The sequence below is a fragment of the Diadema antillarum genome, unplaced genomic scaffold (assembly GCF_040938485.1).
Source record: "Diadema antillarum isolate AM-2024a unplaced genomic scaffold, OU_Dant_1.0 seq00000348_RagTag, whole genome shotgun sequence".
In the NCBI taxonomy this organism is placed as follows: domain Eukaryota; kingdom Metazoa; phylum Echinodermata; class Echinoidea; order Diadematoida; family Diadematidae; genus Diadema; species Diadema antillarum.
The window spans coordinates 1,566,989-1,580,950 of record NW_027271358.1 but is presented as its reverse complement, the minus strand read 5'-3'; the positions used below and the strand labels follow the sequence as shown (position 1 = coordinate 1,580,950).

Genomic DNA, 13,962 nt, shown 5'->3' with positions numbered 1-13,962 from the left:
CTTGGATATCTAGTCCTTCATCGCTGGTGATGTCGCGTGCGGTATTCGTCAGTCGAGATGTACCGCCACTCGAGGGCGACATCGTAGAATTGTAACGCTTGCGAATGTGGTCCGCGTGACGTTTAATTGCCCGACCGCTGTTGTCGGCGATAGCGATTTCGAATGAAACCGGCCCATTCTGCGAAACGATTTCTCCACTCCACCACTTGGGAGATTTCGAGGTGAAGTTTTTGGCATACACTTTGTCTCCCACAGCAAAGGTACGCGACTTCGAGCTGCTGTCATGCATTAGCTTTTGCTTTTCCTGACGATCATGCACGCGTGACGCGATATCGGGTCTCAAACGATCGAGTGCGGTCGTCAGACGACGACCCATTAGCATTTCAGCGGGCGAGATTCCTGTCGTCGAGTGTGGAGTTGTGCGATATTGCAGAAGAAATCTCGCTATATTTGTTTCCAACGAACTATCTCCCGTGCGCTTCATCGCGTCTTTGAATGTGCGAACGGCACGTTCTACTAGGCCGTTAGACGCTGGGTGATATGGGGCCGACTTCGCGTGTGCGATTCCATTTTTCTTCAAGAAGACGCTGAACTCCGCGCTAGCGAAGGCGGGGCCATTGTCGGAGACTACTTTATCTGGCAATCCGTGCGTTGCGAAAAGTAGCCGTAACTTCGCGATTGTCGACGCTGTCGTCGTCGAACCAACTGGGATCACTTCAAGCCATTTGGAGTACGCATCGACCACGATGAGGAAATATTTCCCCATGAACGGCCCAGCGTGGTCAATGTGCAGGCGTGACCATGGACGATTTGACCACTGCCATGGATGAAGCGATGTGGGTGCCGGCATTGGCTGATTTTCCTGGCAATTGCTACACGATTTCGATGTACTTTCGATGTCGTGATCCATTTTAGGCCACCACACAAACGCTCTCGCAAAACTTTTCATCCGAGACACGCCTGGATGTCCCGCGTGGAGCGTCTCCAACACTTGCTTCCTTCCCTGCCTAGGAACGATCACACGATTTCCCCAGAGCACACACTCATCTAGCATTGATAGCTCATCGCGGCGCACATGATACGGCTTCATGTCGACTTCGACTTCCTCTCGCTGCTCAGGCCAACCGCGCTCTACGTAGGTTAACACGCGAGACAAGACCGGGTCACGGCGCGTCCACTTCCGAATGTCGGCTGTAGTGATGGGCGATGATTCAATCGTGTCGAGGAGAAGCACTGTTTCCGCCGGCAACGGCACCGTGGGCGGCACGTTGGCGAGTGGTAGACGACTGAGAGCATCGGCATTAGCGTGTAATCCTGTCGGTTTGAAACGGAGTGTATACTCATAGCTCGCGAGAGTGAGGGCCCAACGCTGAATGCGAGCTGATGCTTGAGCAGGGATAGGGCGGTCCTCGTTGAACAGGCCGAGGAGGGGCTTGTGATCGGTGACGAGCGTGAAGTGGCGCCCATGCAGGTAAGAATGGAAGCGTGTTACACCAAACACACAAGCTAAACCTTCCTTCTCGATTTGCGAATATTTCTTCTCGGCTTCCGCAAGTGTTCGCGAGGCGAACGCAATCGGCTTTTCTGACCCGTCTTCCATGCGATGCGCGATCACCGCGCCGATGCCGTATTGCGAGGCATCACAGGACACGACCAGCTCTCGGCTTGGATCATAATGTACCAAAACTTGTGATGATAACAGCAGCTTCTTGGACGAGTCGAATGCCGTTTGCTGAGCTGAGCTCCATTTCCACGGTGTCCCTTTCTTGAGGAGGGCGTACACAGGTGCTAGCGTGGTCGACAAATTCGGGAGAAATTTGCCGTAGTATGTGAGCAGCCCCAGATAGGCTCGCAGTTCAGTGACGTTGCGGGGTGCAGGGGCATTCGTGATCGCTGTAACTTTACCCGAAGTCGGATGCAGGACTTGCTCGTCGATGGTGTGACCCAAATACTCAACCGACGGCTGCATGAACTTGCACTTGCTTCGCTTCAAGCGCAGCCCAGACTCCTCCAGCCGCCCGAGCACCATGTCGATTGTCGAAAGATGGTCGTGGTCATTGACCCCGGTGATGAGGATGTCATCGAGGTATACCGTGACGTGGGGAATATCGCGTAGCAAATTCTCCATTACCCGTTGAAATATGGCTGGGGCGGACGACACCCCAAACGGGAGCCTGTTGTAGCGATATAGCCCCTTATGTGTGTTGATCACTACGTATTGGCGTGAGTCATCGTCGAGCTCGATCTGCTGATATGCTTGGGACAAATCCAGCTTCGAGAACTTTTGTCCCCCTGCAAGTGATGCGAACAGGTCCTCAATTCTCGGGAGTGGGTACTTGTCTAATTTCGCTACGCGATTGACTGTCATTTTAAAGTCGCCACAGATACGAACTGACTGCTTATCAGCTTTCATCACGGGCACTATGGGTGCCGCCCATTCCGAAAACTGGACTGGTTCGATTACCCCGTCGTGCTGCAATTTCTCCAACTCCTTCTCCACCAGGTCCCGCATCACCGCATCGCATACGGCACCACCCGTGCTTTGCAAAAGCGGAGCGCTGCATCCTTGTTCACGTGAATCGTGGCTTGCAGACTTGTGAACTTGCCCAATTCCTCACGAAATACCGCGTCGTGGCGTTGCAGGATGTCGTTGACGTCGGTTGTGGCTGCGGCGTTCATGTTATGCACACTGGCCCAATCCAGCCTCAGCTCATGCAGCCAACTTCTACCAAGGAGGCTGGGACCATCTTCTTTGACCACGATGAGCGGGAGCGTTTTCACCTGGCCATTGTGAGCGACGTGCACCTCGACCACGCCCACGACTTCCAATTCGTGGTTGGTATAAGTCCGCAGCTTCATAGTTGTTGGGCTTAGTCGTCGTTTAGGCCAATATGTCCGGAATATCGTCTCCGACATGAGCGAAATAGATGCACCGGTGTCGATTTCCATTCCGACCTCTTGGCTGTCGATATTGACTTTTACTTTCAGTGGGGGCACATTTGACTTGCCGTCCACTCGATACAGCCTGAGATTGCCGTACTCCGCTGGTGGTGGAGCTGAACTCTCGTCCGCCGATTCCGTGCCGGCGTCATCGTCGTCCGCTTTTAACGCTTTCACCTGGCCACTGCTCTTGGGCGGTATTCCGCGTCTTTTGCTGAGACACACGCTGCTAATGTGTCCCCTTTTTTTGGCAATGATGGCAATTGCTGTCCTTGAACCTGCACTTGTCAGATGTGTGTCCGCCCTTTCCACACCGGAAGCACGTTCTGGCCCTGGCTTGTTTCGGCTGAGGCGAGGAAGCCATTTGGTGTACTTCCTCCCTTGGATCTTGCGCCGTCTGGAGGTCCCGAACATTATTGGCAGCCATTTCGATGCTGGTGGCGATTTCCACCGCCTTCCCGAGATTTAAGCTCTTCTCCGCAAGAAGCCGACGTTGGATGCGGTCATCCCGCACGCCGCAAACCAGGCGATCACGTAGCATTACATCAAGTGACGTCCCGAAATTGCAAAACTCTGCTAGAGAACGAAGTGGTGCCATGTAGCCCGCTATCGTTTCATTATCCCTGCGAAACCGGCTGTTGAATTTACATCTTTGCACTATTTCGCTTGGAATCGGGCAATGATGCGCGTTCATCGCTGCCACGAGATCGTCATACTTCATGGCAGAGGGCTTGGTTGGGGCCACCAGGTTCCGTAGCAATTTGTATGACGAAGGCCCAATGACTGTGAGCAGTGTCGCCTGCTTTTTTCCCTCAGATGTAATGTCATTGGCTTTAAAATAGAGGTCCAGCCGTTCGACGTACTGCGACCATTCCTCTCTCCCCTCCAGAAACTCCTCAATTTTCCCGATGAGAGCCATCCTATACAGTACATGTATAGGTGCATTCGAAAAAATATCCTCGTCGCCAGTGAAGTGACCTGCTATGAGCACAATCAAATAGGGAACGATCGACACACTCGGAGTTAAGAGAGAGATTGACTTTATTGGAAGAGCTGCATTCAGCCAACGCTCGAGACAGACTGACCAAAACACTGGACTGCCTGGTCATAAATACATCGGTACATTGCTACTACCAGTATGGTGGTCCACCATGATGTGAGGACACCTGTCTCTTTAATCCCTCCGATATACGAGTGATGTGATATTAAGCCCTCGAGCTCAGACACCCTGTCTGGTCCGAGTCTAGCCTGATTACATAATATACTACAGCAAGGATCTCCTTGAAAATCAGCCCTAACTTTGGCTGAAAGGACAATTTCTTCCCATGAGTGGAGAACGAATGAATAAAATAAAAAAATACTAAAGACGAAAACAGCTTTTGTTTTATTATGTATGAGCACTTGTGAGTTTTCTCGAATTCATTGTTGGACATGTATCTTTGATGAATCAGTTAACTGTTCTATAAAAGGTGCCTATATATGAATGGTATGTTACATTGAATTTTCTGTCATGACAAGCCAGGTGGTAGGCCTATTATAGTGGACAATCCATAAGACAAAATAGAATGTAGTCTCATGGTCCACATGAAATCGAAATGCAATGATCACATAAAAAACAGAAAAAAAGGGCAGTTAAAGAAACATAATGGTGAGAAAAGAGGTAAATCATAACCAATCAATCTTAAATTCAATTCAATTGTACATACGACATACGATTGAAATTAGTTGAGTAGCTGTATTCTGGTGACACTTAAGGGACCTGAAAATAGTCGGTAAAATCCTCTCCAAATGAGAGCAGAAATCAGACATACAGTTAACTTGACACATTTATTTTAAACAAAGTCAAAGTATAATGTAGCGCAATGGTCTGGTCATAAATAATAATCACAAACTCGATCAAAACAGAGTTTGTATTAGGTAGAATTGCTGAAAAAGTTTGGAAATGAGTGGGGCCTATACAGTGAATAATTTCCCAGTTTCACCCCAGTTTCACCTTCCCTTATACCATACAGTGGGATTTGCGTTCTTCAACTAGAAAAGTCACTAACACGAATAGCTGTAATTGGTACTATTCTTCCTGTTGTCCTGGCACAGTGACAAGGGAAACGGAACTCCTTTTTCACAGTTTTCACCGACATTATAATCGGTGAAGTTGTTGAAATTTGAGGATTTCATCTGAAAATATTTTTATTATTTGTATTAATTTCAACTCAGTTTCAGTCGGAGAAGAAAAAGGTTTTCCGTAGATGGAAATATCGCATAATTACGGCTCTAGAAACAAACTTAGTCTCTACAAACTTGTTTCGTAGCAGAGCACGTCGCTACAAAAAACTCCAGTGCCTGCTGGATACTTATATAATATTGACTGGCTTCGAGGGAGATACCAGAAAATATTTTCAATTTGGAGAGTTGTAATAACTGATGGTCACTGTGCAGTTATTGAGCACAAATGGACTAATCATTGTTTGACGCGTAGTGCTGCTGGAAGTGGTCGACCTTGTATGAGTTGATTTATCGGCGTTCTTCTGCGGTGCGTGTAATCGACACGCAGCGACCTCCTTGAATGTTTTCTCTTCGTGGTCGATCGGAATGTTTACATGTAAAGCAGGGAGGTGGGAAGAGAGATTCCACTCCTTCTCTTCCCACCTTCCTGTTTTACAGTGCACTCCTATTATAACGAACACAGTTATAACAAAATTCTGGTTATAACGAAGTAAACATTTTGGCTGCAATGTCATCCACTCTATGTATTTCTATTGTTTATTTGTTCAGTTATAACAAAATTCCGATATAACGAAAGAAAACTGCCGGTCCCGAGGATTTCGTTATAACAGGAGTCCACTGTATATGTAAAACCGCGGATGCTCGTGATATGCTCTAATGTCGCCTGCTGAACTCCCGACCCCGCAAAATACCAACTGTAATTGCCTCGCAAAACTACCTCGTATAGGTAATAATATTAGTTATACCAAGGAGGTCTCTCTTACCAGGGAGGTGAGGCTCGTACCTTCTTGGTTGACATGATAAGGTGCGTGGTCTCGTTCTTCTAGCCCCTGAAAAATACCGAAACGCTACAGCTGATTTATGTGTCAAAATAAAGTGGCCGTTGGGGGCGGTCTTAAATATCCCGTCGCTCGTTGCAAATGGAAAATGGAAAAACGAATATTGAACCAATATCCTGTTTTCCATTTCCTATTTTCTGAAATATTAGGAAAATAGGATTTTGAGTCATTTTTCGACATTTCATCATAATGAAACATAGAACGCTGGATTTCAGAGCAAATCCATTATCCTGTGTTCCATTTTCAGTTGAAAATAGGATATTGAGATTTCATTCATTTTCCCGTTGGAATAGCCGACGGGCGACGGGATATCCACGCAATATTCAATTTTTCGTCACCAGTTTTCGACCGGTCACTGAATGGTACTTTAATACCCTGATTGAATCCCCCCACGCGCGCTCACACACACACACACACACACACACACATACACACACACACACAAACACACACACACACACAGTGTAAACACCAGAAACAAAATCAAAATACTCGGACCCAACGAATCACCAAGCGCCCGATCATGTCCGCCCACCCATTCTGTCTGTACTAAAACCAGCATCACAAAACCAAGTCTATACGACTAAAGAGTGTGGTACAGTCACATAATACCGAAATGAAACATGAGGCCTCGCCCTGTCGCACAGAAGCATCGTTAAAAGATAGCAAAACGAACCAAAATTCAGTCTCAAGTCGGGGGCCAAATGGTCGTGTCAATGCCAACAGCCACAGTCCTGTACCAACTTCAATGTTTGGATGTGTACATGATACTATGATAGATGGGGGTTGAAGCTAGTACTCGACTCCGACTGCCAACACCAGCACACCATCCAACACCAAACTTGATACCTCACATGTTATATTTTTCTTTCATCTTTTCCAAAAGGATTGAGATGATTACTGTAATTGATTACTAATTAATACATCCAATGGTTGAGGGTTGCAGGAAAGATAAACTAATTGAGAAAAATACGAACAATAAAATACAAAATATGCTCAAATGATAATGAAACTATACAACAAACACGTTAATAATAATTTTTCATCAAATGCATGAGAGTGTCACAATAAAAGCCACCCAGCACACCCCGCACCCGCCACCCAGACCCCACCGATAGAGACAGTCATTGTTTGAGTCCACCCACTGCTAGGAGATGCTGTACAAAGGAAGGAGTGCCTCTTTTAAAATGGGACCGTCTCCGCCGATAGCGAGGTAGCCTGAGCGAGGGGCGCAGGGCGCCCCCACCGAGACATCCTGTAAGGAGAAGACATGCATAGATCCACGAAGGCCGCACATTGGGATAGAACAAACATCCATCCCAACCTACAGCCCCCGCGAACCATGCATGCCAAAAATCTCAGATAATAAAACGCCATTTTTTGAAATGAGTATGTAGTTTATTTTTCTTTTTCGCTAACAAATACTCTATTTCCTTTTGTTTCTTCACAAATGATTTAAATGCAATAAAGTTTGGCAGATTATTATTAAATTTGCATGTATAGAATTCGTATTTCAATAACAGAAATAAATATGAAACAAATTTATCACTAGAAATTCCGAATAACTTTTCAAAATTAGTCACCTTAATATTCTTATCACATTTCTGTGAAATTATTGTAAGAAGGTCTTGCCATATTGGAGCAACCTTTTCGCATTCAGAGAAGAAGTGAATCATCGATTCCTCTTATTTGTTACATAACGAACAATTAATTGATTTTTTCCTCTTAATTCTATAAAGAAAATCATTCAGAGCAATGGCTTTGTGGAAAATCTTAAGATAAAAAGATCTCAATTTCGTATCAATAGTGCTAAAAAAAAGTTGGTTTTGTGGACCATTTCCCACTTAATGGTTACTGGAACACGTAAAATGTCACTCCAATAAGTATACCTCTTATCAGGAACATGAGAACCAAGTAAAACAGCATATGACGTTTTAGGGACCTTTTTTATACTTATCAACTTGTACACTACTGTTTCATGGACTCCTATGATATCAGCATCAAAATTTTCAATCCAATCATCTGGGATACACCTTATCAAAAAAATCAAAGTTTCTTCTATCTCCAGAGGGGATGTCGAAATCTAGTACCATTTCCTAAAGAAGCTTGTGGCCAGGAAAGGGAGGATTAAAAAGATCAGCGATGGTAGCATTTTTTTTTAAATCAAACCAAGAAGCATAAAACAAACATGATTTAGATTTTGAACGGATTGATTTGTTAAACCAGAGATTGTGCATGCTCTTAATTGAGAAAATTTAAGACCAAAAAATTCTACAGCTGCTTCTTCTATGAATAAATACCAGCATCGCAATGTTTCAGCAAGCTGTATATTATTTAATGATTTCAACACACTCTATGGAGCATAGGATTTCCATAGTATTGAAACTTCTTCATTGAATTTTTCCAAAAAGAATCAAGTCAATACTTTTCCATGAGGCAACAAAATTGTCGTCAAGAAGATTTTTAACCCACAACATCTTTTGGGCATTAGCAAATGTCAAAGGGTCAATCATTTTAAGGCCAGCATTACAATAATCATTATACATTACCTTTCTCTTTACTCTGTCTTTTCCTCCCCAAATAAATCTTTAAAAAAAATCTATTTAATTCTTTGAAAAAAAGAATAGGATATTCTAACACAAGGAACTGAAAATAGATAAATCAACTGCGGCAGCATAAGTGTTTTTATAACACAAACTTTACCAATCAATGAAAGATTTCGCATTCTACAGCAGTTAATAGTTTGTTCAATTCTCTTTAACTTTTCTTATAATTCAATTCAAAAATAGAATTTGTATTTAGTGAAAAATTTACTCCGAGACATTTAAACGGAGAATTTTTCCATGAAATACCAAAGTTTATATAGGGGGTATCTTGGCATCCTTTTCTAGACCCAATCCAAATTGCTTCAGTTCTACTGAAATTGATTTTACAACCAGAATACTTGCCAAATTCTGTCAAAAATGTAAAAAAGATGCGAAAGAGAGTTTACTGACCCGTCAAGGAAACAGACTGAATCATCAGCAAAATAAGGAAATCTTAACCTCCTGATCTTCAAAACAAATGCCTTTATTATCTCATGTTGTCGTATAGAGAGAGCCATTATTTCAATAACTAGCACAAATGAATAAGGAGATATTGATGGGCAACCTTGAAATATACCTCTTTTCAAAGCAATAGCCTCTGTTAAGAAACCATTATTTATTACATAACTTTGACGGTCAGAATGCAACATCATGATTGAGTTAATAGAATTATTGCCAAAATTGAAGTGCTTCAAAGTTTGAAAAATGAAACTGTGTGAAACGCTATCAAAAGCTTTTTCAATGTCCAGCAACAAGATTAAACCTGGAGTATCAGTTAACTCAGTATATTCAATAATATCTGAAATTAAACGAATGTTATGACCAATGTTCCGGCCTTTCATAAAACCGGATTGGTCAGAGTGAATTCTTAATGTAAGGAACGTTTCAAACGGTTGGCTATGCATTTAGCTAGAATTTTGTAATCAGTTTTCAATATGTGTACGAAAACTTGAAATTACCACAGATAAGATTAGATATTCCTCGCCTTCTCGATTTCATTTCAGTCTGAGAAGACGAGAAGCCCGGGATCCAAGATTTTGTCATCTCTGCTTCTCAGACCAAAGAAATCAAAGGTTGAGATCTGGGATCTCGCCTTCTCAGACCCCAAAACGTTGACAGCGCGATGAATTTTCATTTTTATTTGGTGGCACGTATAAGTTTCCGTACTTTTGTCGAGAGTCGCTCATACATGCTACGTTAAATGCTTCTATGAGTGTTCATAATAAAAAAAAGGAGAAATGAACTCTAGTGTTGCATTTCCTTATTTTTCAATTTTGTTGTATCCTCTTACAGACAGGGGATCGCTGGCGTCTTACCGGTGCTTATCATAGGAAATCACATGTATTTAATGCACTTAAGAGAACCTAGATTTATTGCTTTGTAAAGTAGGATTCAACATTGGGTGACATTGTTTAGATTACATACAGTACTATCATAAACATAGTCGAGTATTGTGTTGGACAAACTGAGATACCAACAAAACTTTCACTCATTCCCTTTGCGTTTTTGCCATTATCCTTGAAGCTCACGTATAACCTTCAAAATATTTCAAATAGCATATTAATTGTACATACAGGTAGCGTTGGGTCCACGTCAGGAGACCGGGGGCATCCCACGAGACCGACACCCACGAGTCATACGGTCCACGAGACCGACATCAATAATAGGTCCATGAGTCATACAGCCCACGAGTTATACGGCTCAGGAGTCATACAGCCCATGAGTTCGACACTACGCACAAAAGGCTCATGAGACCGACACTAAGCAAACATAGCCCACGAGACCGACACTAAACAATAAAGGCTCATGAGACCGACACTAAGCAAAGAAAGCCCACGAGACCGACAGTAGGCAAAAAAGGCCCACGAGACCGACACTAAGCTGAAAAGGCTCACGAGACCGACACTAAGCAAAGAAAGCCCACGAGACCGACAGTAGGCAAAGAAGGCCCACGAGACCGACAGGATAAACAGCGCCATCTACATGTCAATCACCTGTACAGGGTGTTCCATGAACGGAAAAATAACATACTGGCGGGTGTAATTTCGTAACGCTATCAATTGAAAGATGGTGACCATCTACGTAATTATGAACGTCATCAAATATGTATTTCTACATACTTCTGGGGAGGGGGGGGGGAAGTGTGTCGGGGAGCGACATTGTTATCAAGTAGAAAAATTGAATTGTATTCTTCATGCCCCCGTTCCCCCCCCCAAAAAAAATAGAAGAATTAGTATTCTTCATCCCCCCCCCAAAAAAAAGAGACAAAAACACAAATGAATTTAACAGAGGACAATAACGATGTATGAATTATTTTTAGAGCATTGATAATGCCATCGTGCTGATTTTAATAGGCTTTCCCAGTTTTTAGCTAGAAAATGGACAAGATATAAATTTTACCTCTCTTCTTTCCCGATTCACTAGTTACTTATTCTATTTTATATATTCTACCCTCCTGCTTTGACGTTTTGCAGTAAGATCTATTTGTAATTTTCTCTGTCGTATAACTATGATGTAATCTACTCATTAAAACGTTTTATGTCGCAGGGATTCACCTCAGTTTTGTGGCTTGTGTTATTCTCCTCCGAACAGTATATTTTATCGTGAAATACAATAGCTGTTTTCATGGATGCATCTGGTTTTTTCCGAATCCCTAACGCTACCTTAATAGACGATTACGTAATTTTTTTATTTTTAATTGATACTAGATCAACACCCTCGCAGGTTTATTGAAGAAAGATCTGTTACACACTTTTACTGTACTTTGTTCATTTTTTTCACAAACACACACCCATGCAAACACAATTAAAGATCCTGATCATTTCGGGGGGGGGGGGGGGGGGGGGGGGGCAACTAATGGGGTAACACCCTGCCGGAGATGGCAACTCTTCTTTTCCATCTCTCATATCTTCCTATGCTATTATCAGGACACCCTGTACAATTTATTGGTCTATAGGTGGCGCTGTTCATCCTGTCGGTCTCGTGGGCCTTCTTTGCTTAGTGTCGGTCTCGTGAACCTCTTTTGCGTAATGTCGGTCTCGTGAGCCTTGTATGCGTAGCGTCGGTCTCGTGGACCTTTTAAGTGTAGTGTCGGTCTCGTGGGCTTTGTTTGCTACTGTCGGTCTCATGAGCCTTTTGTGCGTAGTGTCGGTCTCGTGAGCCGTATAACTCCTGGGCTCATTTTACTTGATGTCGAACTCGTGGGCTTTATTTACTCAGTGTCGAACTCGTGGGCTGTATAACTGGTGGGCTGTATGACTTGTGAGCTGTATGACTCGTGGGCTGTATGACTTGTGAGCTGTATAACTTGTGGGCTGTATGACTCGTGGGTGTCGGTCTCGTGACGTGCACCCAGGAGACCGACACCCACAAGTCATACAGCCCACGAGTTACACAGGCCACAGGTCATACAGCCCACGAGTCATACATCGCACAAGAAATACAGCCCACTACTTATATATACAGCCCACGAGTTCGACATAAAGTAGAATACTCTTGAGTAGACCCACGAGTTTTACAACATATGAGTTCAACACCAGGTATATAAAGCCCATGAGTTTGACACTATACGCAAAAAAAAAAGGCTCACGAAACCGACACGACACAAAAATGGTTCACGAGACCAACACTACGCAAACAAAGGCCAGGAGACCGACACTATGCAAAATATGCTCGCTAGACCAACGCATGGCCGTATACGGTACTGGACTCACAGGATGAATAACGCCCTATATAAACTTTTACGCGTGAGTAATTGTAATTGTAATTGTCCCGACAGTGGCATAAGGAAGAAATGAGTGATGGGAAAGGGGAGTTGCTCTAAAGGTGTTACCGTGTTAGTTGTCCTCCCTCACCCCTTGGAATTGTCAATACTTTAATGTGTGTGTGTGTGTGTGTGTGTGTGTGTGTGTTTGTGTAAGTATTCGTGCAAGAATTAATAAAATTCACTAATATTATGCACCCGATCTTTCCACTTCAATTCCAAAAATGCAAAAGCACCCTCGTTTGCGTATAATATTAACTTCTCGACCATTAGGTGTTTTTGTTCCCCCCCCCCTACAAAAAAAAAAAAGAAATCTGCGTACGGACATGCTTATTACAGTCTAGTGGGATCTTTGAAAAAATGTTGCAGCTAGAGGAATTTTAGAGTAAAAGTTGGATACCGCTGAAACTTTTGACATAATTCGAGTATGCCGAGTTATTATTTAAAAAAAAAACGGTTTGCAAGCAAAATCTGAAATAGTGCAAGCCCATCTAATTTGCATAAGAATGACTGCCAAACTATTGCTTTTTTATTTTCGTAGGCTATTGCTGCTCCGAAAGTCTCTACAGAACTGACAAATTAATGTTACTTCAATTGTATAATGAGAAGGTATGGCTGCAGACAAGAAGTTAAAACATTTTCATCCCACAGCATTCATTAACCTGAAAATTATTTGCAAAATATGCAAATTACTAGATTTTATGAAATAGTACTGTAATGTCTTCAATCTGCATTGGCTTGACAAATCAAGACTATGAACAACAACACAAAAAAGGGACACGAAATCTAATAGCACTCAATAGTGAAACAAAAAATTATGACCCTTTCTCATGTACGTAATGAATGAATAATTTTGCCAGTTTTGCATACATTATTTTGTCTAAAGTTTAATTATGATTTAAAACCGTGTCATGGACTGCTGAACAGCTGTAATACGTTAGAAGATAATTTCTTTAGCGATTTTGATAATACAATGTACTACTGTATTCAATCATATATGCATGTCGCAGCCACATATACAATTGAGCGACCTATATACGCAAGGTACCCTACCGTGCCTGTACAGATGCAATGAGGGCCTTTTTAACAATCTCGCGCTCGACAAAGTGAGGAAGACACCCATACCAGCAGTATGTTATGTTCCCCTTTTATTTAATGCAACACCATGTACAGATACATACTTGTATTTGACATATAGATGGCGCTGTTTATCCTGTAGCTCTCGTCGGTCTTCTATGCCTAGTATCGGTCTCGTGGTCCTTCTTTGCCTAGTGTCGCTCTCGTGAACATCTTTTGCGTAGTGTTATGAGTTCTTTTTAGTTTTTGCGTAGTGACGGTCTCGTTAGCGTGTTTTTTTTTTTTTCGCAGTGTCAAATTCTATTTGCCTAGCGTTGAACTCGTGGGCTGTATGACTCATTGACCTATTTTCAATGTCGGTCTCGTGGCCGTATGACTCGTGGGTGTCGGTCTCGTAGGACAACACCTTAGCTTTCGTTACGTTAAACTGTGGCACGCTTCGCACCACGCCTCGGCGTGGTGCGGAGCGTGCCTCAGTTTAGCGTAACGAGTAGGAAGCGTGCCACGCAGAGGACCGGCGCGCCGGTCCTCTGCG

The 13,962-nt window shown here is 43.2% G+C and overlaps 1 protein-coding gene across 1 annotated transcript; it reads right to left on the bottom strand.

Moving 5' to 3' along the window:
- Nucleotides 1-2,511: 2,511 nt before the first annotated feature.
- LOC139731040 (uncharacterized) lies at nt 2,512-3,859 on the bottom strand. The gene is made up of 2 exons (XM_071641922.1): nt 3,255-3,859; nt 2,512-3,181 (listed from the first exon to the last, which is right to left on the bottom strand). Exons 1-2 carry the CDS (start codon nt 3,857-3,859, stop codon nt 2,512-2,514), a joined length of 1,275 nt encoding a protein of 424 aa, XP_071498023.1.
- Nucleotides 3,860-13,962: the final 10,103 nt, after the last annotated feature.